The sequence below is a fragment of the Plectropomus leopardus genome, chromosome 2, assembly GCF_026936395.1.
Source record: "Plectropomus leopardus strain MGB_pleo_1.0 chromosome 2, ASM2693639v1, whole genome shotgun sequence".
In the NCBI taxonomy this organism is placed as follows: domain Eukaryota; kingdom Metazoa; phylum Chordata; class Actinopteri; order Perciformes; family Serranidae; genus Plectropomus; species Plectropomus leopardus.
In genome coordinates this window covers 21,311,674-21,333,415 of record NC_142177.1, presented here as the reverse complement: position 1 = coordinate 21,333,415, position 21,742 = coordinate 21,311,674, and the positions used below count along the sequence as shown (strand labels likewise).

Below are 21,742 nucleotides of genomic sequence, written 5' to 3'. Positions count from 1 at the left end.
CAAACGTTTATTAATATTGCTGCATTAATATTTAATAAACCATTACCTTTATAATATATATTCCATTAAACATATTAGATCAGTGAGTACTTTAATTTTAATTGTAAAATCCTTTTAAACAAAGTGTTTTTTAGTCCTATTTGTTAAATGCTATCTGAACAGGTTAAATTTGTTTCATGTATTTGTGTCCAAGTGAAGTAATAAAATATGACAGAAAATAAACTTTAATCATGATGAGAGAGTTATTTATGTTACATGACAGGAAGCCATGATGTTCACCTTTTACTCAATTGGTAATTTGTGACTGCAGCCAACAGCCACTAGATGGCCCCATAAGCAATCAATTAAAGAGGACAAAACATTTCATATACTGTTTTTTTTATTCCGTTTCAACTGGAGAAAAATCCAATGTGTATGGACACTGTGCAAACATCTTTATATAAATCTTCTTTATCATTTTTTTAAAATATAAATTTGCCCAGAAAACATTTTACCAGACAAATCTGGCCACAAATTCAGTAGCATATAAAGTTAAATATAATATGAATAATAAAAAATATATATATTCACAGTACACATTCACTATCAGCATTTAATACTTGAGCGCTGTATAGAAAGTGCACAAACAGGATGCAGATACAGTAAGAGATTAACGCTTGTCTGAAGAGCTAATCACATAAAACACAAATATCCTCTCTTAAACCACCAACCACTCTGCGTTTTATCACTGACAGTGACACAGAAACACACCTGTCTGATTTTACTGTGAGCTGCCAGCATGGCAGGTGAGGCAACTGCCTAATGTTACTGAGTGAAACTAAGAGAAAAGTTGATGAAATTTTCTATTCAGGAAAAAAAACAAAGCCTTTTTTTGACTCATTAATGACCAGCTTCAAAATCAGAACATTTGTTATGTTCTTTATGAGCACAATGGTGGCTAACAATAAGAATTTTGATCATAGATAATAAAAAAAATTCTAAAATATTTGCCAGCATGCATCACTACGATGGTTTGTTGCCTGCAGCCCCTGCATGGATTTTTGAAAATCACTTGGCACTAAATTACTATGTGTAGTAACAATGTCTTTATGTCAAGATAAATGAGAACCTTCTATAAGTTTCAAAAGATGAAGCATCATTCAGAGCAAGCACTCTGCTAATCTGAGAAAAACATTAACACGCAAGGTCGTAGCTCTCTAACTTGGCATTCAGCTTCTTCAGCCTCAGGCTCATATTTTAGATGAGTTCATTTAACATTCCTGTGAAAACTGGTATTGGAATAAAAATAATTACATCTGTGAAAGACAACATTAAAATCAAAACATTGTGCAGTGAAAAGGTTTGAGGGTTAAGGGGACTTGTAGTTTTGTAGTTCCAGACCTCTGAATCGATGCTTATATCACATCGTCTCTTTTTCTTCATTTTAAATGAAAAGAAAACGAAATGTAATTGTGTAGTTCAGCTTTTCAGGTTGCAGTTTATCAGGGGACTTGTATTTTTTATTGCATAGCTTTAGCTCTACAATTCCTTACATATTTGTGAATATAATATGTAATTTTCCTCATGCTTATTTTTTTAAGGAATTATAACCCAAACTCCATTTAAACTATACTCACGTTCTCAACTGATCTAAGCCTTCTCCCAGAAAATATAATATTTACTGCTGTAGGACTTAAAAGTAGTGACGGATGATGCCAGTAATTCTACTCTGACATTAGGATCGCAAGGAGGGAAAATATAGAGCAGGATAATAGAGTTGTCCAGGGGGAAACTGCTCTGTAAGCTGACGTGGAGGTAAAGCGTTGCCCTGGTTCCCTCATCAAAAAGCCAGTGGGATTTTAGCTCTGTGTCAAACAAACTTTTGCGATACTTCCACATTTTGTTCAGCGAGATAATCTTCACTAATAAACACCACTTTATAATTTTTGAAGTGTAAGTACAGTCGCCAAAAGTAAAAATCTAACGTTTAACGTAAGGCAATAAAAGAACTACACCTCAGTCACATGACTTAACATCCCTACCATAACAAGGCGGAAAAGACGTGTTCGGTATGATGATGTTCTGTTATCTCATTTAGCCACTTCTAAGCAGTTGCCTTTTTAAGACACGTTAAAACTTCAAAATTCACAAGTGGGGCATGACTTTTAGACAAGGTATCTGGAGTTGCTGGAATGTTAACTAATTTCCAAATTTTAGGGCTCACTCCTAGAGCACTCTATACTTGCAAGGAAAAGAGAACATTTTAATATATTTTCAAATAAATACACCTGTAATTATGTAACAGTACAATTTAAGAGGACGCTGACATTACAGTTAACAATAGTAATAAATAATAATTTCCAATAACAATAATTCCTTGCACAAACTAAATGCTGCCTTCCAGCATACCCTGCAGCTGTTTATGCTCCTGACTGATATGTTGAAACAAATGTTTGGTGCTGTGGTGGGCAGCATTCCTGCAAAGTTGCTGATAAAAATTAATAATTACGCCTGATTTGTCTCAGCCATTTCGAGGACAGAGGGCTGGGGTTATGTGATAAAGCCTTTTCTGTCAATGTAATTCATTTCAAGATGAACATTTTAACTTAGAATTATAATATTCATAATAATATTCAGTTCTGCACAAGTTATCAAGTGCATCCAGCCCTCAAAATGTTCAATTTCACCCACTTTTTAGCTCCTGCTGCCTGATTGCTGCCGACGCTGGTTGTTAACCCGACTGCCTGGAATCTATCAGAGAAAAAAGACAAATGGAAAATTACACAATTGCTGGAATTAAGGAAAAACAGCAGATAATAATAATCAGCCAACCTGCGTATGTCTCCGCAGTGCAGCATAACCCGTCTCCTCGGCCTGAGCTGTAGATTGGGGACACACACACTCTGCTGCTTGGTGCAAGGTGCGTGAGACGTGTTGAACGAGAGTCAGGGGGCAGGTAGATGGAGGAGATGGAGGGCTTTGAGGAGGAGCTGTGGGAGCTTTCTCTCTCCCAGCTCAGCCAGTAGCCTTTCAAACCTTCCTGATGGCCCTTCCACGCTACCTGCACCTCCTGATGGTCCACTGCGGTCAGCTTAAGGTCAGTCAGGGCTGGCAGAGCTGCTGAAGAGAAAAAAATATAGAGGAAAGCGAGGGAAAGATTTAAATAGGTTGGTCAAATGAAGCCAATGCAGCATTAAAAAGTAAAAATAAATCACAAATGGACTGTAAAGGTCAACTTGTGACAAAGAGAAATAGACATGCTTTTAACTGAAGACAACCGAATTATCTGGAAGGAAAAACAACTGAAAGACACAAACTTGTGCACACAGACATAAAAAACATGGAGCACAAACCTCAAACTGAAAACATACCATCTTGGGTGCATGCTCTCACAGACATGGCTCTTTCTTTTCCGTTCACATGCAGAGCGCTGACTGTGACCACATACTGAGTGCCCGGCTCCAGGCCACTCAGTAAGGTGGAGTTCTGCTGACTCTGTAATGTCACGGTGCGGACGCGTCCACTTGGAAAAGCTCCATACTCCACAGTATATCTCTGGACTCGAATTGGCTGCAGGGGACCCCAGCTCACACGGATCTGACGAGGGCCAGAGTCTGACACAGAGACCACTGCTGGGCTTAAAACATCTGCGGGGAGCAGAGGCAGAGAAAAGACAAGATGCTGACAACATAAGGTTAGTTATAATGGATTTAGGTCTAAATTTAGTGTGTGCCTATTAGACAAGTAAGATTATATGACAATTAAAGTGTTTTGTGTTTAAGTGACTAATGGAGACAACAATTTTTAAATTTAGTCCAGTATTGAACAAAAGGCTGCAATATAATCAATTAGAAGTGCTTATCTTTGCCACCAGCAGGCTCAGATTGTTATTACAAGGAACAAGGTACAAAGTAGATTTATTCGCCAATTTTTTAAACAAAGTTTTAAAAAGTTTGCTGGTGTAACCGAGTCTTGCTAAACTGGAATGTTAGGCTGTTGCTGAAATCAGCTGAATCCTCTGCCATGACATTGAAACTCTTTCAGATGAAAATAAGCTGTGCTTTCTGTACTTAAACACAACGAACTTTTCCCGGCCCTCCTGTCTCCATCTCTCACTAATGTTTCCATTGTTGTTTTTCCCGCAGCAGGTCACCTCTTGCAAGTTTGCAGAACAAGACTTCTCCCTGAGTGAGACTTGGTCACAATAACAAACAGATCAGCAAAAGGTAAGGAAAAAGGTTGAATTTCTCTGTAGGGTCTTTTGCATAATGTTGTCAGACATTAATAACAATCTGAGCCTGTCGGTGGCAAAAACTAGCGCTTTTAATGGATGTAAATTAATGGTGCAAAATTGCCCACAGGAATTAGTTTGCCGGCAAGTTTCCCCTGCTGCAATGCCCTCTTTTAATACTGGACCAATTTTAAAAATTGTTGCCTCCATCAATCACTTAGACACAAAAACACTAATACCTTAGATTCCCTTTGATACAAACTTTAAATGCCAGACAGGAAAAGGGAAAAAATGCAGTAAAAGGCTTTCTAATGGCATATCTTATGTCTAGAAACAAACCACAACCCTCTTTGATGTGTGCTCAGCCTGCTGAATGACCGTATCTTCAGATTTTTGATATATTTCTGTCCGAAAAATGGAGATTCAAACATCTACAGTTCTATGACAACTGAGAAAACCCTATATGCTTGGGAATATGGTGCAAAATGATTAAATACTAACATTAAAACAAACTAAATGAATTTGTTCCCCTTTTCCCTTCAAGTATGTGTTTTGAGTGCAATACAGGATAATCAAAACTCATATATTCAAAAGGGGAAATCCCTTTTTGAATCCTCTCACCAGGAAGTGTGGTGAAGTCAACAGAGAGCGTGTCATACAGCCTCTGGTTGGACTCTGGGCGGAGGGTAGCTGTGTAGCTGGTATCAGGCTGCAAGTTGGTCAGCTCCACCCAGCTGGAGTCTCCTGGGAGAACGCGTCTAGTTTTACTGTCTGTTTCGTGCACTGAGCTGTACGAGAGCTCATAGTAGCCGCTGTCTTTACTCAGAACAGGGCGCCACTGCAGCACAGCACTGTGGGAAGTCAAGTGAACAACACGCAGCCGTTCTGCACGGATAATTTCTGTAGATGAGATGAGAGGAAAGAGAGAGGGGAGATGCAAAGGGAGATAAAATGTAAAACTAGATGTATGTATACTATATTTGTACTATACTGCTTCTGCTGTGCCAAAGCTAGTACGTCAAACACACACATACTGATAATGGCCTCTCTCAGGTCGTCCGTGATGATGTCGATGTTCTCTATGTCCACAGAGTAGAGGTGAGACTCCAGTGGAGGTGTCACTGCTCGCTGTAACACCTGGTAGTTGCCATGTACTGTAGAAACAGCTAACACAGAAACTCCCCGTTCCTTTAGCTCAGTCATCAGCTTGTCCACGTTTCCAGGCTCCACGCCGTCAGTCAGCCACAGCAGAACCTTTGGCACGTTCTCGTTCGTCTCTGTCAGAAGCTTCAGGGCCACCGCAAGCGCCGCCTCGGTGTTGGTGTCTCCCTGCAGCTGCCTGACACTCCGCATAGCTCTCTGCAGACTTGCTTGATTGGTGTGGACGTCCAGGCCGAACTCCAGGTGCGGGTCTGTGCCCACCTGCAGCAGCGCGACTCTTACGTGCCCACGGCCTATTGAGAAGGGTTGAAGCAGCTCGGTGGCAAAGTGCAATAGTTGTACGAACTCATAGTTTGCTACACTTCCTGAAGAGTCTAGCAGAAGGAGGATGTCCCCTTCACAGCAGTTTAACTCTGTGCAAGAGGAAAAACAGAAAGGTCATTTTACAACGTGGGTCATACTTGTTTTGATTGACAGGTTTACTAGTTACCACTTTTCAAACCATTCAAACCATAAAGAGAACTGACACAGTGTTGGAGGTGGGGCCCTGTTTATTGCTCAGTGGGTCATGAAGCCAGCCAAACTCAATTTATTCTGTATGAAATTACCTGCATTGTGAAGCCCATAGAATAAGCCCAGTAGAGACGTACAGCAGCCTAACAGCCATATTGATTTTTATCTACCTTACCTACCATACCTTAAATGACTCAAAGTTTACACGGTTCTTAACACTGGTCTCCTGTGGGAAAGTCTTGTGTTTTGTGAGCCATCTACCACCCCAACCTGCCTGCTTACAGGACAGCTTTCTTTATACTCCAGTCAGCACATCAATCATGAAATTGCAACCTTCCCAAATATGTGGGTTATACACATATTACTGGCACATGATTACGTAGGACACATCCAAATTTTGGGGCACTACTTTCAAAGGAAAACATACAAACAGTGCTTGAGCAACTGCTTTTGGAGCTTTTGGTACTGCTCACTACCAGGACTGAAACCTGACGAGAGCAACAGTGCAAGTGAACACTTTTTGTATAATTTTTTGTTTATGCAAAAATGTAATTTGATACATAATATGCTATTAACAGCTGCTTCAAAGTAAAGCTTTAATTTCCCCCCTTTTTGAGACACTGGATCAATGCACAGGCAGGTACGATTTTAATTAATGTTAACATGACATTTTCATAAAACATGGGGATTTATTAGGTGCCTGTGCTCAGAGAGAAAAGAATTTTTTGGCAGTGACAAATCATTCCATCATGACTATATTAATATCTCGGCCATAAAACAAAAGGGCCGCTGATTTACAGCATCCTAGGCAAGACTGATCTTATTAATGTCACAGATGCCACTGCGGTCCTTAGGGAAGCATTAATATAAAGAATGAAAGGCAATAACAGGTATGTGAGGTGTCTTGTGTCATGCATAATGCTGCAATTATGAGAACAATCTGCTCAAAGTTTATCAAAACATGTCAGAAAAATATTGCATTGAGGAGCTTTAGATGGAGCCACAGGATATTTAAAATAGCAAGGAATAAAGAGAATGGGTTAATTAATTTGTCTTATGAAACCGGACTGAGATTTACATTGTAGATAAAAAAAAAAGAGAGAGCACATTATACTGGGGTCTCTCTACTTGAATGAATACATATTGGTTTCCCATTTTCACCTTTCATCATTTCTCAGAAGCAATTGTGCTCCACTTTGTCGTCAAGAAGTCGTTTAAGTGGAATAATTTTCAATGACGAGAGTCAGTTTTACCTGCAAGCACCATCCTGTGCATCAGTAACGTGTGGATCAGTACGTCTGGTGACTCACTGATCTGTTCCTGCCGGAAACCACAGAGTGTTCTCTAATAGTCCTGCTCACTGCATGTGACTTTTGGTGCATTTGGTGCCAGTAGTTTATGAAATTAGGGTCGTTGTTGTTTATTTTGTTTTTGTTGTTATTCATTCTTCCTTCTTTTTTTACCAAGGAAACAAATCTTCATTATAAAGAATACTAAACTGTTTTGAAGTCATTTAGCCCTTCATTACACCACTTTTGAATGAGCACAAATAAATATATACATAAATCATACAAATTTATGAAACAACCTTTCACATAACCTTATCATGGAAAAACTTTTTCCTGCTTCAGAAGTTTTTTTAACAATATATAATATATACAATATATCTTAATTCCCTCTCTAGAATCTATTTTATATTGCTGAGAAAACATCAACAAAATTCGAACAGCTGTATTTAGTGAGTTTCTCTCTAAAAACTAAATGTTTAAATGTTTCAAGATTACACATGGACACATTATGATAACATTATACCTATGTACCTTCACCCAATACTAATTTTTACTAAAAAGCCCTTGAACTTATGTTAATATAACTCAGTGCAACCTCACTTAGCTGTTAGCCAGCTGCTAACAGCTAACAAGCTCTCCTCCTGCCAACGTCAACACAGACTTGTTGTTTACAATATATTGTAGCATTTTCAGGGAAAAAAATATGGTGTATGTTCCCTGATGTGTAAGCTGATGGTAGGTTTACTATGTCCCTTTGTCCTGAGGGTGTCCTGTTAGTCCTGAGACCTGCTTTTTAGCATGCACAAAACTGATGCAACAAAACAGAAATATTATATATCTGGACCAATTCTTATATATATAATATATATATTGGCCACTGCCATTGGTGAATGTCATCTTTTTTGCAAATAGGCGGATGGCATTTACTAAGGTGAATATTGGCTGATACCAAAGTTTTGCCACTCCATATACCATCACCTGTTATAAAAAACAAATTCACTGACATTTTGTTCTTAGAATAATATGGATTGCGAATCAGATTAAACGAGTTTACTATATGAAAATGAATTCAACACAAATGGCCATTGCTAGTTGCCCCCAGCATAATGTACACATGCTTTATTGCCTCACTTCTTCCATATCATTTACACTGCTCTGTCTTTTCCATTTGCAGCTCCTCCACAGAACACACCCATTATTTTATTGCAGCAGTGGTCCATAATCATTAAACTTTTATAGGGAGGCAGAAAATAAAGCAGCAGGAAAATAAGCAGGCAGGGAGGAAATGAAGGAGAAAAGCACAATCAGGGAAAGAGGTGTCAGCCAGCGTCTTAATGAAACACAGATAAGTACAAGAGAAGAGATGCTGCAAGGGAAAGCCGGGAAACCTCTGTGGACACTCACATGGTGGTAAAGGAGAAAAGCTGAAAGAAAGAACAGAATGAGACAGAAAGATGAAGGGAGATGGTTGGATTAGAGTTGCTGATGGAGATGCAGAGGAATTGCTGATCTTACATTCCTCAGAGGAAAAATACATGTGAATATGTATTTGTGTTTGAGAGACTTGAGGATGTTGTCTGTCACTTAATTGGTTTTATGCTGTGCCAAGGCCATATGCCACACTGCAGAGCTGCACAGATGAACAAAAAATATGTTAATGCTTCCTGTGAAGTGTACTGACTGCAGTAACAACACGCGCTGACATCAAACAGACAGATGGCAGACTATTCAGTCCGCGTTGGATCAAAATCAACGCAGGCCACTTCTAAACTCTTAGCGATTTAAAACAGTTTAAACATAAACTGTATGTTGCTCTGCTGCATTTTGAACTTTTACAGATTTCCTGTAGAAAAGGGAAGCCGCAAATTATTAAAAATTCCACACATTCCTTGTGTGCTTTTTTTTGGGGGGGGGATCTCTAACTTAAGCAAATACAGTAAGACAAAGATATTTACTTTTAATTAGCTTTGGCCACCTGAAAGTACCTCAGCTTCCTCTATGTCAAAGTCAACATTAGGAACAAAGCTCCTCTTGTCCTTAGAAAACACAGTAATGGACTGTCTGCTTCTTGAGAAGAATAAAACACTAACAATAAACAGCTTACGGGTATTACTGAGATAATATGGAACATTTATTTTTATTAATGCTTGGATCTGCACTGTTTTTTTTCTCTCTGATCTCTTCCTATTCTACCATCAGACCTCTCACAACTATGATTATTTGCTTTTTTGCTGAGAGTTAGATGAGTCAATTGATAACACTCTCAGTCTGTACGCTAAATTTAAAACTGTAGGGCCAGCAGCCGGTTAGCTTAGCTTAGCATAAAGACTGGAAACAGGAGAAAACTACCAGTCTGGTTCCGTCGATCATAGGCTTGGGCAATATGACGAGATTGTCTTTCAACAGGATATTGGTTGGCCACGATTATGGTCCTCATGTGTCCACAATAACATAAAGATATTAATTTATGCAAAGACAGTTATACATTTTGTGAAACATTCAGTTATTGTAGCGTACTTAAATAAAGGAACAACATGCTAGCATACATCTGACGCTGTGCAACAAATGTAGCCTGAAGTCAAGCTGAAAAGATAGCAAGAATGCGAATGCAGCTATTTGGCAATTCTTTGGTTTTAAACCAAACAAAAAAATAAGAGTGAGAACGTGAGCAAAGTGATTTGTATGCTCTGCGATAAAAAAGTTCGGACTTAAGATGGAAAAGACCAAAGTCTTTGCTCCCATCTTAAAACTCACCATCCAAGAGAATATTAATTCATTAATTCAAACACTACTTCCTGTTTGTTTCATCCAAACATTTAAAGTGTAAACCCAACAATCTGTTTTACATTTAAAGGGGCATTCTACCAGTTTCACAAATAAAGACGTGTTCCTTAGTCAAGGGGAGTACTACATGCTTTTAAAACCAATATAATGTCTTTTGTGGCTCTGCTAGAGCTTTTTCAAGTCTGAGAAAATAACCCTGATGATGTCACAGTGATGTCATCAGGGTTATCTTAGCTTGGGCTCACAAAATTATAACAGAAACTGGGTGTTATGAACTGGTGTCATGGAGTTAGAATAATGAAGGTGTTTATCAGACAGGGAGGGTCAAACACAGTCCTTTGTTAAATAAAGGTCAAAAAAGGGTATGTCAGCATCTTCAGATTTTGACCCTTCTCTTTAAATAATCTGTTGCAAGTCTCTCAACTTTATGGAAATGCTTTAATAAATTGATGGAGTACCCTTTTGACATTAATTCAGCCAGTCCCATGCAGCTGAGAATGTTTTAGGGTGGACCAGTGCTGATGGACTCACTGTTCACTTGCATATGTTTCTATAAACTGGTTTAGGTCCAATTTGGCCACAATATCTACAGTGGTGTCGTAATTTGGACAAGACGACATTTTCCATAGCTTGTGTCAGTGAATACGCCCTGATAATTTGTTCCATAGGAAGTTACAAAAACAACTTCAGTCCAGTTGAGCCAGCTGGCTTCTTTTCCAGTTTAAACCTAAAATCTGACATCACCTGCAGTGGTAGACGAAGTATACAAATCCTCCTCTTAAGTAATAGTGGCAATACAATTAAAAGCATAGAACTAATATCAGTGAAATGTACCTAAAGCTTCAGAAATAAAAGTCATCGTTGATGCAGAAAAAAGTCCCCTGTGAGTGTTATACTACAGTGCACTTTATAGTTGAATTATGCATTAATGTATGAGTAGGATTTTAATGTTAGTTGAAGGTAGCTACTTAGTGGTTTAATTAAGAACGCTGCATGATATTTTACAAGCTGATCATGTGTTTTGATTCCAAGGCTGTCAGATAAATGTAGTGGAGCAAAAAGTACAATGTCACACAATTTAGTGGAGAAAAAAAGCATAAAGTTAATACATGAAGTGGGTTAACTAAGGCACTTCTAAAGCTGTACTGAAGTGCTGTGAGCTACATGGGTAAATATAAGTGATCAAATAAATAGAAATAAAACTGTGGGTTTACTTACAGCCACTTTTCAATTTGTAGCCAATAACAGTGATTATTTACAGCCATTATGATCATCATAGACCATTATATTATAAGATCATAAAATGTGACCATATAAAAAGACACACCCATCACATGTCCTGATTTCAAAGTAATGACACACATTGTTATGCAACGAATCACCCAACAATATGTCTCTGGGACAACACTGTCCATGTGTTAACTTGTTCAAACCAGACTGCCAGTGAAAATGATCTTGGCCTGTTGCTACATATTAAATGTCAGTGATCGTTAACCAGCATTTGCCACCCCGTGGCGTGGTGAGCTTTGACTATTTATTAATAGGCAACAATGCTTACTGTATAACTTTTATGAAAACGTTGCCATAAGTTTCAGTGTTTTTGCACAAGTAGTGACTTTTAACATAAAGGAAAACGCGTTTTTTGCCTTAAGGTTATAATTTGCAGCCTTGCAGACTCCTTAAAAAACTCATTTTTCCCCTAATCTTACTCCGAAGAAGAAAGTGATCGCAACCTCTCCATTTATTTGTGTATTTTGGTTTGTTTACTGTTCATGTTTCATTCGGCCATGTAGTTGCACTGTTTCATATCTGTATTATAGCTCATGTTGTGAACTCACCTGTGGCAGGTAGAGCAATCTGCGAGTTGCTCCGCTGCAACATCGCCCAGAGAAAAACACAGCGCAGTAAGAAGCCTTTCATCCTTTCATCCGTATTAATACGATATGAATGTGATCAGAAACAGTTCAGGCAGGTGAAATAATCGACACCCTGGGTCTTCCTTCACCGGTTCCCATTGCGCAGATGTTCCAGTCTGTGCTGTCGTGCACCTCTTCCGCAGAGTTTCGCTACTGCACGGCCATCCAAAGTTTTCTTCAGCAAACACCTGCGTCATGCGCACTGCAACGTTTACGCGCTGCTATTTCCTTTAATGTGGGACAACTTTTCTCCCACTAAACTGCTCCACTTTCAAGATTACTCCTCCTCCTCCTCTCGATGTATAGGCAGGAATTAAAATCACTGTCACTCTTTGCCGGACTTCGGTCTTTGATTTGACATTAAAAGGACAGATGCTTTCTTGATGATTGCTCATTCCTTATCCCCTCAGTCCAGAGGCCATCACATTTATTCATACATACAGACAGGCACCTGGTCAAATGGATTTCCATGGATTGCCATGCCATACACTGTGTATACCAGAAGAAACAAGAAAATCTCACAACAAGCATGCCAGAATTCAATGCTGTGGCTGCAAGAAAAAAATGATCTCATCTGTTTTCCCTGTACATCTTGTACTGGAGGAATAACAGTGGAACTGATCTCCTCGTTTTCTCTGGGGACGCCCTGGAAGCCCTTCAGGCTGAGCACAAAACTGAACCCCGCTTTGGGAAACAGTAACTGGGCACCCCTTTAGATCAAGCAGCAGCAAGGAGGACCATTCAGCCACTCCATTAGACAGGATTACAGTAAATACCACAGCAGCTGCCACTTATCAGAAAGATAACTTGGATGAAGTGCAGGCTACTGACATGCATTTATTGCAGTCGACTACAGTAAGAGCCACATCCCTCTGTGTGTGTGTGTGTGTGTGTGTGTGTGTGTGTGTGTTTGTGTGTGCCAGCAGATGAAGATAAAAGACTAAATAAATGAAGGGCACTGGCTGAATGTGCCCACTTGATGTACCCAGCATGTGCCAAGACAGAGCCTCTGTTACTTTACTGGAAATACTGTAGATAACCAGAATTTGCTTGTAGCTTATGTGACAATTTTTTTTTTTTTTTTTTAACTTTTGGTCAGTGTCTCAGACAAGGTGTGCTGGGTGCAGAACAGGATGGAGGTGGTGTGGTGAGGAGGAAGAGATAGTAGAAAGATAATGTTTTATAGAGGACATATTCTGATTCTGCCTTATGATACATGATAAAAAAAAACATTTTTGTTTACATACCAGGCTGGTATCTTTAGACAGTAGAAGTTCAGTCTGCTCACGTACACAGTCTGTCTGCAGGTTTATGAATAATTAAGTCTTCTAAATGTTCTTCTTATTTGTTTGAAGACAAATTAATGACACATCAGGTTGTCTCCAGATGATGATCTGCTTTGATTTTTTTCAAGGCAGCACACTTAGAAGGAATAGCTCAACATTTCTGAGGAAAAACTCTTATTTGCCCTCATGTGGAGAGTTATATCATAAGATTGATACTCTCCTGTTTGTATGAAGCTACTGTCAGATGGCAAGCTTAGCTTACCACAAGGGGAGACAACTGTCTCGGCCCAGAACCAAAGCACAAAATGCTTTCTTGTACAAATCACACAAACATGGACCACCCTGTTTCCAGTCTAAGCACTGAGCTAAGCTAACCAGCTGCTGGCTCTAACTTCAAATTTACTATACAGTAACCCAATCACCAGAACAAATGTTGGCTTTATATATTTCTGCAAAAACATAGATATTTAAAAAAAAAAAAAAAGAGGCAGGAACTTACAACCAAAAAACTGCGGTGTAAAAGAACCAGGTCCAGGCACTCAGGACGGTTTGGAAAGAATAAAAGGCCTTTGATTCATAGGGCTGCAAACATTAAAAATACACCAGTGCGTATCGGCTTGCGCCTTCTTCAGGGTGCAGTGACACACTAAGACAAAGAGAGCGATTATAATTGCACTGGTGAAAGCATACAAGAGCCTTTTCTGGCCTCTAGGGGTGTAACACAATAAAAACAACAGATACAAAATGAGAATCAGACAGGCTCTCTCACTGACTATGAAAATCCATACTGAGACACCAAATTTAAAATGTTACATTCAAGGGAATCATATGATATCAATATTAGCAATGTAATCAAACAACATCAAGAAAAAAACAAAGAAACAATAATTATATATATTTAGTATGGAAAAGATGAGAAGTCAATTTAAATTCATTTAAATCAAGCCAACAAAATCAAACAACAGAGGGGGGAAACTAATGATATATAAAAACTACAAAAAGGGTGAAAGGTCAAGGTCCTTATTTAGGCCATGGTATCTGGTGTTTTTAAGGGCATGAATCCAGTATGCCTGTCTTTGTTTGAGGTGTTTGAGTTTGTCCCCGGCCCTAGCATCAGAGCAGATGACTTCAATACCAGACACTTTTAGAGCTGCATCGCTGCCATGCTGGGCATCCATGTAGTGTTTGGCCATGGGATAATTCAAATTTCCAGTCCGAATGGCATACCTATGCTCTGTCCCTCAATCTCCTTTTAATGATGCCTGCATAGAAACAACCACAACTACATTCAGTACCTTGTAATCTTGTTTTAATATCTTTGTAAATAACAATTGCTTTTTTGTGGCACTATTTCCAGTAGAAAAGCAGTAACAGGCTGCTAAAAAATAACCACGTTCAGTGGCTAAAAAGCCACTGGAAACGCAGCAATGACTCGATGAAAACTGGTTTTGTTGTTGTTGGTCTCGAACAGTAGCCTGCAATGGTCTGCTGCTTGGCAGGCATCTTGCATAATTGACATGTCATCCATCATCTCCTACTCCTGCCAATGAAAAAGTCAGCTCATAGTGCTTGAGATTGGTTTTGGTTATAAGACCACTTTTTGTGAGGTCTTGGTCCCAGTCTTAAAATCAACCACATTTTTTTTTACTCTGCAGTGTCTTGGCCTTGGCCAAAGAGGACTTAGGTTTTTATTTCAGGAAAGAGTTGAATATAGATGCTTGTTTGTTCATGGAAAGCAAAGAAAAAATCCCATATATAAAATACACTTCTACAATGTCTTTTGATTATTTTATCAAGAAATCTCTCAATGTACACCTATACATACACAAATATATGGTATAATGTGTATAAAAATAAAAGAGCTGACGAAGAGGAATCCCTAATTTTTTCTGTGGGTGTTTTCATGAAAATGTGGATCTTTCAGATCAATTTGAGGAATGCATATGGTTTGTACATTTTATTGTCATGCAGTTGTTACTCTGGTCTGGTCTTGACTTTGTCTCATCCTGGCTTAATGTTGGTCTAATCCTGGTCTTGTCATGGTCTTGGTCTTTTCAAATAAACAAATAAAACATGGATGGTGGTGAACAGCTCCAAATAAATCTCGCAAAACTAAATAATAAATAAATGGGGAAAAACATTTTGATGATGAAGTGTAACTGACAGTAGCTTTCCACAGTCACAGTTTGATTGACAATTGACATTAAATTAGTATGGATTTGGGACACAGCTTGTTATTTTAAAGTCTTTTTTCAATCTCTATTCTTAGATATATTAGGTCTAACACTTTAGGTAAAGCAGATTCAGTCAAAGTGATGTGTGTCCTCCTCTCCATCAGCAGCAGCTCTCTATAGTAACTCTGTGGTACTTTAAAAACATTTTTACTTCCACTTAAATAAAACAGACTGAATTAGATTTTCATATTTATGTGTATGATACGCAAGACATTAATTCCCACTTCAGCACCCCAGCTTATGTGTGTGTGTGTTCAACTCAATTAATGTACAAGAGGCAGTATTATAAATTCCTTCTGTGCATGCAGCATGAAGACATACATGATTAATAAACGACTAGCACTCCATTCTTCACAGTGTAAAAAAACACCATGGTCTGGTTAAGTACAAAGAGGGGAGATATGCTATTAAAAAGCCATTTTATTAACATCATGCTGATGAGCTCTGCCGCTGCTGAAGAGTCCAGCTGATTAACTTCCAGATTAATGTCCTGTCAGCTCTCCGCCACACAAATTAACAGGGTTTGCTATCACAACAGCGTAGTGACACAGTTATATCGACCACACAGAACCGGAATTAAATGGTCACCTATTTCCCTTTAAGACTGAATGATTACAAACACGCTCTTAAAAAAGTGGAGTGAACACTTGAGGTTTTTTTTTTGTAGTTTGAACGTTGGTGGCAGTGAAAGCCCTCGAGGACGGCTTTGAACCAAAAGTCTCCCTCGTAAGAGCGCAGACAGCGCAATATATAGAGCACTTATGGGTATTGATTAGAGGCATTGACTAAAACGGCAAATTAATGAGGATGGAGCCTTCCTTCCTTCCGTCTTTGGTCTCATCTGCTGTCGGGTGCATGTCCGGGCCTGCGCCATCACCAGCCCTCCCTGTACGATGGAAAACTGGAATTTCCCATTAAGACGAGTTTGGCAAAGCCAGCTTTCTCTTCATGTTTCATGGGCAAACATGTATGTGAGCACAACGTGGGTGTTTGTGCGTCTGTGAGCGTGTGAATGTGTGTGTGTGTGTGTGTGTGTGTGTTGACAAAGAGCCAAAGGGTGCAACGCATGTACTATACACCCATAATTTTGTGAGACATTTCTGGATATTCCTAAATGGGAGTGTTAAACAAGCATTTATTCTTCATCACATTGCTAATGATCGTTGACAGATTTGAAATACACCTTCCATTTGATAATATATGACTACACACTTTGGGAACTCTGCTAAAAACTCTGATATATTCGACTTGGCACCTACTAATATGACAAAGTCTGAAAAGCCAACACACCTCTCATCAATTAAAGAAAGCTGTCAAGTGGGATTAAAGCAAAATTTAATGCTTTGATATTTTAATGCACAGTATTTTATTCCTGAGGTCAAAATAAGGTGAATCTTTCCCCCTCTACTATCCATCCTATATGAAGTGAGCCCAGCCATGCTAGACTACTTTAAGGTTCCACTGTGGATTTTTCTGGAGTAAACAAACAAAAGTTATGTTATTGTTACTCACCAAAACACACAGTGTGTATCCCTGAAGTCTGACAAAAGTGCTGAATGCATTTCTTCCCTTATAAATCATTTGTTGCAGCGTAGCACGGTTTTCTTCTTCACTGCCTTTGCTTGCATTGCCGTGTTTCCTGGCAAATTACAGCCATCTGTTGATCAGTGCAACAGTGGGGAGCTCCCCTGGGAACTACATACCTGCAACGTTTTTTTTTTCTGTTTTCATTCTCTCTAGAAATAGGAACACTGACATGACATAAATAAGCTATGGAAAAATCTTATATTTCGCCTTGAAGAGTCAAAAATCATGCTTTCTTTCCCTGTCACATATGCACTGTAAATCCTGGACTTTACTGTTGGTCCATTTGTCAGTGTTTTCTTCCATGTTCATCAGTGTGGATGCTTCCACGGCATCCATACCTATGTTCTTCAAATCTTTATTAGTGTGGATGCTTCAGCAGCTATCGACTTTTGCATACTTTCAGCTATTAAACTATTCAGCTCTTTCAGGACATTATGGCTATTGCTTTTCACATTTCAACTCTTTAAACTCTTAAAAAATATTCAGCTTTTTTAAACTTTTTTGTCCCATTAAAATGAATGGGGAAACTCTTCAACTTCTCTTCAACCTGCTCCACTTTGAAAGGCTACTGCTTCCACATACTTTCAGCTAGAGACTCCATTTGAACTTAAACAGGTGACAAGACCATGAACTATTTAGGCAGTATTCAGCTCTTTGATATCTTGTATCGTTTTTGTAACGGGCGGGTGACATCACAGATGAAATCACCCACTCTCGATATTTCTAACTCTGGCCTTTCACTAAAATTTCTCACTCAATCTCCACTGGTGCCAACAGTTTAACGTTTTCATACACAATTTGTACATCAGAATGTAGGTATTTTTGTCTTCTTTCACCTCATATGTTTATTTAAGCAATAGACCTAAGATTTGTTTTATTTTTCTCATTTTATTTTTATTTTTCAACAAGAGATCCCTTCCAGCTCCCATTTGCTCTAATGTTAATTTTTTTCATCAAGTTTCAGCAAAACCCTCATGTGATATCTTAGTCATTTTGCACACATTCGACATATCGATTCATTCAGTAACATCTCTTGGTGCTCACAGTTCAGACATTTCAACAGCATAACTGAGAGTTTTTGCTTTATGTTATCTTTTTCAAGAAGTACCTCTCTGTGTTTTATCAGATCTGACTATGACTCATCACTTTCATACAGACACACAGGTGCTTCTGCTTAGCAGGTCAGACCTCCATCAGCTCCTGTTTGTTTCTGTAATATTACTGATACCACATTCCTAGTCACAAAAAATAAAAATCAGCCACAATCCTGCTTATTACAACATTATAATAGAACTATTTCACAAAAAAACTTTACGTGGTGCAGCACCTTAAGGTGAACAACAAAAAGGTAAACAGCAAAAAATTCTGTTTCTACTTATTGGAGTAGCAGCATTACAATAATACCTGATTATCTCCTGCAAGTCGTGCTCTCCATTTACGGCACCTGTGTGATGGCAGACATTGACAAAGGACTGGGACAACCCTAGTTAAGACTAGACAAGCACTGCAAAAATGAAGTCCATTTGTAAGCCAACAAATTGGACAAATTATAATTATAACCTGATGATGGTGAAGATTAAGGTTAAGAGATCACAAGTCATCAGGATTCATCCTCTGGGCAACATGAATAGTTGAAAAGATATTTCAGTCCTGACCAAGGTCAAAGAACTGACTGACTGACACTGCCATGCCCCCATAATGGCTAAAAATGTGACAATGCAAAAATCAATGTGTTTGGTGAGAAGCCAAGAGAAACAGAAAAAGAAAAAAAGAGAAGTAATTTAATGACTTTTGCTGCTTCAGTCGTGTGTGTCAAATTATAATTAATGCATACATACAATAATGTGGGTTGTTAGGGAAAAGAAAAACCCCTTGGCACACAAACAAAACCCACTTTATCTCCAATTTAAATGTCCAAAGTGTGAAATAACTTCACTCCTACATACGTGTATGCGTGTGTGTGTGTGTGTGTGTGTGTGAGAGAGAGAGAGAGAGAGAGAAAGCTGGCACAGAGTAAAATCTCATCACCAGTTTCTGCGCTCTATGGGGAGATGAGTCCACTGGAATAAATAAAACACTTTGGTGTCAGTCTGGAGAGCACTAACCTTCAGCTGCCTCATAAAACACTGTGAAGCGCTTCATGAATGCAGTCTTGGCTGCACATGATAGCTGTGGGCATTTCGCCAGTTAGTTACTCTGATGATTGACTCTGAAGCCACATCCCAACTACATACTGTACATCCATCCATGTTGAGGCTGATATGTTCAACTGGTGTGTAACTGATGATGGAAGGTCTCTGATTCTCACGTAATTTACCTAATGGGGCAGCTGAAGTCATGTAATTAAGTTTGCAGTCTGCCAGTCACATTTTTAATCTGATAATAGTATCACAACGGTCATTTATGAGGGAAGATGCTTGACTTTTTGGAAAGGACACAGGAAACAGAGCAGGGAGGCTATGACAGTCGACTGAGGGAGAAAACAGAAACAGAGGTAAAACTGTAGCAAAGCAAGTGACTCTCCTCTGACGCAAGACCTGGAAAATGATCCTGGAAAAAAGCAGCAGAGCAAATGCTGCAGAGAGAAATGTATAAATGTTGTGTGTACCTCAGGGTGCTCCGCGACTTTTGCCATGACCTTTGTTAAAAGTGCCAGCAGAAATACGGTGATAATGCAGTTAAATGTTAAATAGCATTTATTGATTCATTTATTTTCTGGTTTAATCTTTACGCTCAGATGAGATTTGAAAATCTGTTTAGGACCACATTAGTAAATGGTCAGAAACACTAATTGGACATTGAGTTTTTGTGTGTGTTTTTCATTTGTGTGTTGGAGCTGCAGAAAGTGTGCATTGGAGTAACACTGTTATGAAATACTGAAACACACATTCTTCAGTAATGGGACAAGTGCAGCAACACGAGCCCAGTTTCCACAAAATTTATATGACAGTGGCTCTCTGTTTTTCAACAGTGAAATTATAGTTTAGAAAAACAAAGTGTGCTGTGTGAACCTATTATTGTCGCACTTCAATCTGATGAGGTGAGAGGAGTTACAAGTTTGTGGGTCTCAAATCTAATTCCTCAAAAAATCATAAAAATTGCTATTTTCATATTTTTAAGACTAATCACTTATCAGTTTTTATACTGCTCACCGTTGTTCCAGGCATACTGTTGTGTATAGGTGTTTTCCATAGTAGTGATTGAGTTCCTTCTGAAGAGTGTCAAAATGATTGAAATAGTAATTCTTCATTTTGTAGTCCTAGCTGACTTGGCAACACTTGTGGTTACCATGGTAACAGCCAATGTGGTTCAATGCTACAGGTAACAAACACTTCTTGAGCAGCTACTTTGTAAGAGATACAACAGAAGATAATCTGATGTGTGTGTTCACAGTGCAGCCAAACAAACTCATTTGTTTTAAAGGTCCTTTGTTTAGGATTTAGTGGCATCTAGTGGTGAGGTTGCAGAACTTAAACCATGTGCCAAGCGTGTAGGACACTTAGCGTTGCCAACATGAAAAGGTGAATGACCCTATCTAGAGCTAGTGTTTGGTTTGTCGGTCCTGGGCTACTTTAAAAACAACATGGCAGACTCATTTGAAGAGGACCTGCTCCATATGTAGATAAAAATGGGTCATTCTAAGTTGACAAAAACACAACAGTTGTTATTTTCACGCCAAATAAACATTTGAAAATATATTTTTGAATAATTTATATGATTTCTGGCAATAGATGCCCATAAATCCATACACATTGGACCTTATAGAAATTGGTCAATAATCTGCTATTTCCCCATTGGACTATAGAGAATGTGAAGTTGATGTCACCCTGTGTTAATTTTTTTTTTCTATACGGCATGATGCATCCTCACATGCTCTATTCAAATGAAACAATGGGGGCAAATAACCCTGTGGTTAAGCTGGACATACATATGCAATTTGTGAAAAGGGTAGACAAGTGGACATTGACCCTCTCCAGAGGCCACAAGCTGAAAAGGTTTTAGAAAATTGAATGCATTGATCCTGCCTTCAAGGCAGCCCCGTCTTCCATATTTCTGTTTAGGATGAAAATCTATTGAGAGAGACTGAAAACCTGCAAAAGATGGTTAACCATCAACATGAACATCATGCTGTCTTTTATTTTTGATCACAGTTGTGACATTGTTTCTCGTCTGCACTTACAGATTTATTTTTGTATTATCATGCAGTGAAAAAATGACTAAATGCAAAAGGGCTGCTTTTGATGGGCACTGTGATAGATAATTTGCTGAAATTAAGTTTTCAAGTCTTTGCAAATTGATTATGTACCAATGTTAACGTATTCTTATGTCTTTCTTGGAAGGTTTTAGTTAAAAAGTAAAAAGGTACAGAGTGCTTTTGACAGTGATGAGCTTTTATATTGACAATTTATGGTTGGGAATTAGGTAAAACAGGAAAGACATTATTGAACTTTAATTAAACAACACAAACTAGACACTGCTGTGCTGCTGAAACATTAATATGCAACACTGCAACATTTTTCTTCCATGCATCATAATGTTTTTAGTCGCTCAGACCTAAAATGTCTCATCAGCTGTTTTGCTGATTGAAACCTACAGGCTTCAAAAGCAAAAGAGATTAATGTGCCTTTAGTATCACAGAGTACTTCAAACGATGGACAGACTCTTTGCTGGATTTTAGTTTCAATGCTGCTTCATTATAATCTACAGCAGACTGACCACAGAGGAGAAAACAATCAGCTGCCTGCAGGTGCAGCAGAACATC

The 21,742-nt window shown here is 38.7% G+C and overlaps 1 protein-coding gene and 1 long non-coding RNA gene across 3 annotated transcripts in view; one reads left to right on the top strand and one right to left on the bottom strand.

The window, feature by feature from the left end:
- Window positions 1-361: 361 nt before the first annotated feature.
- On the bottom strand, window positions 362-12,111 carry LOC121949124 (von Willebrand factor A domain-containing protein 1-like). Of its 2 annotated transcripts, none has more exons than XM_042494743.2 (6): window positions 11,796-12,111; window positions 5,245-5,784; window positions 4,832-5,110; window positions 3,351-3,626; window positions 2,812-3,096; window positions 362-2,730 (listed from the first exon to the last, which is right to left on the bottom strand). In XM_042494743.2, exons 1-6 carry the CDS (start codon window positions 11,875-11,877, stop codon window positions 2,711-2,713), a joined length of 1,482 nt encoding a protein of 493 aa, XP_042350677.2. In that variant the 5' UTR covers window positions 11,878-12,111; the 3' UTR covers window positions 362-2,710. The 2 variants fall into 2 exon arrangements, with proteins under 2 accessions (XP_042350677.2, XP_042350668.2); XM_042494734.2 differs by having other exon boundaries at window positions 2,812-3,099; window positions 11,796-12,109.
- The window catches only part of LOC148190201 (uncharacterized), a 57,008-nt gene continuing 38,753 nt past the window's right edge, over window positions 3,488-21,742 (top strand). The window contains exons 1-2 of the long non-coding RNA XR_015778858.1: window positions 3,488-3,673; window positions 4,125-4,205. This is a non-coding gene — a long non-coding RNA (uncharacterized LOC148190201). The remainder of the gene's footprint in view (window positions 3,674-4,124; window positions 4,206-21,742) is intronic.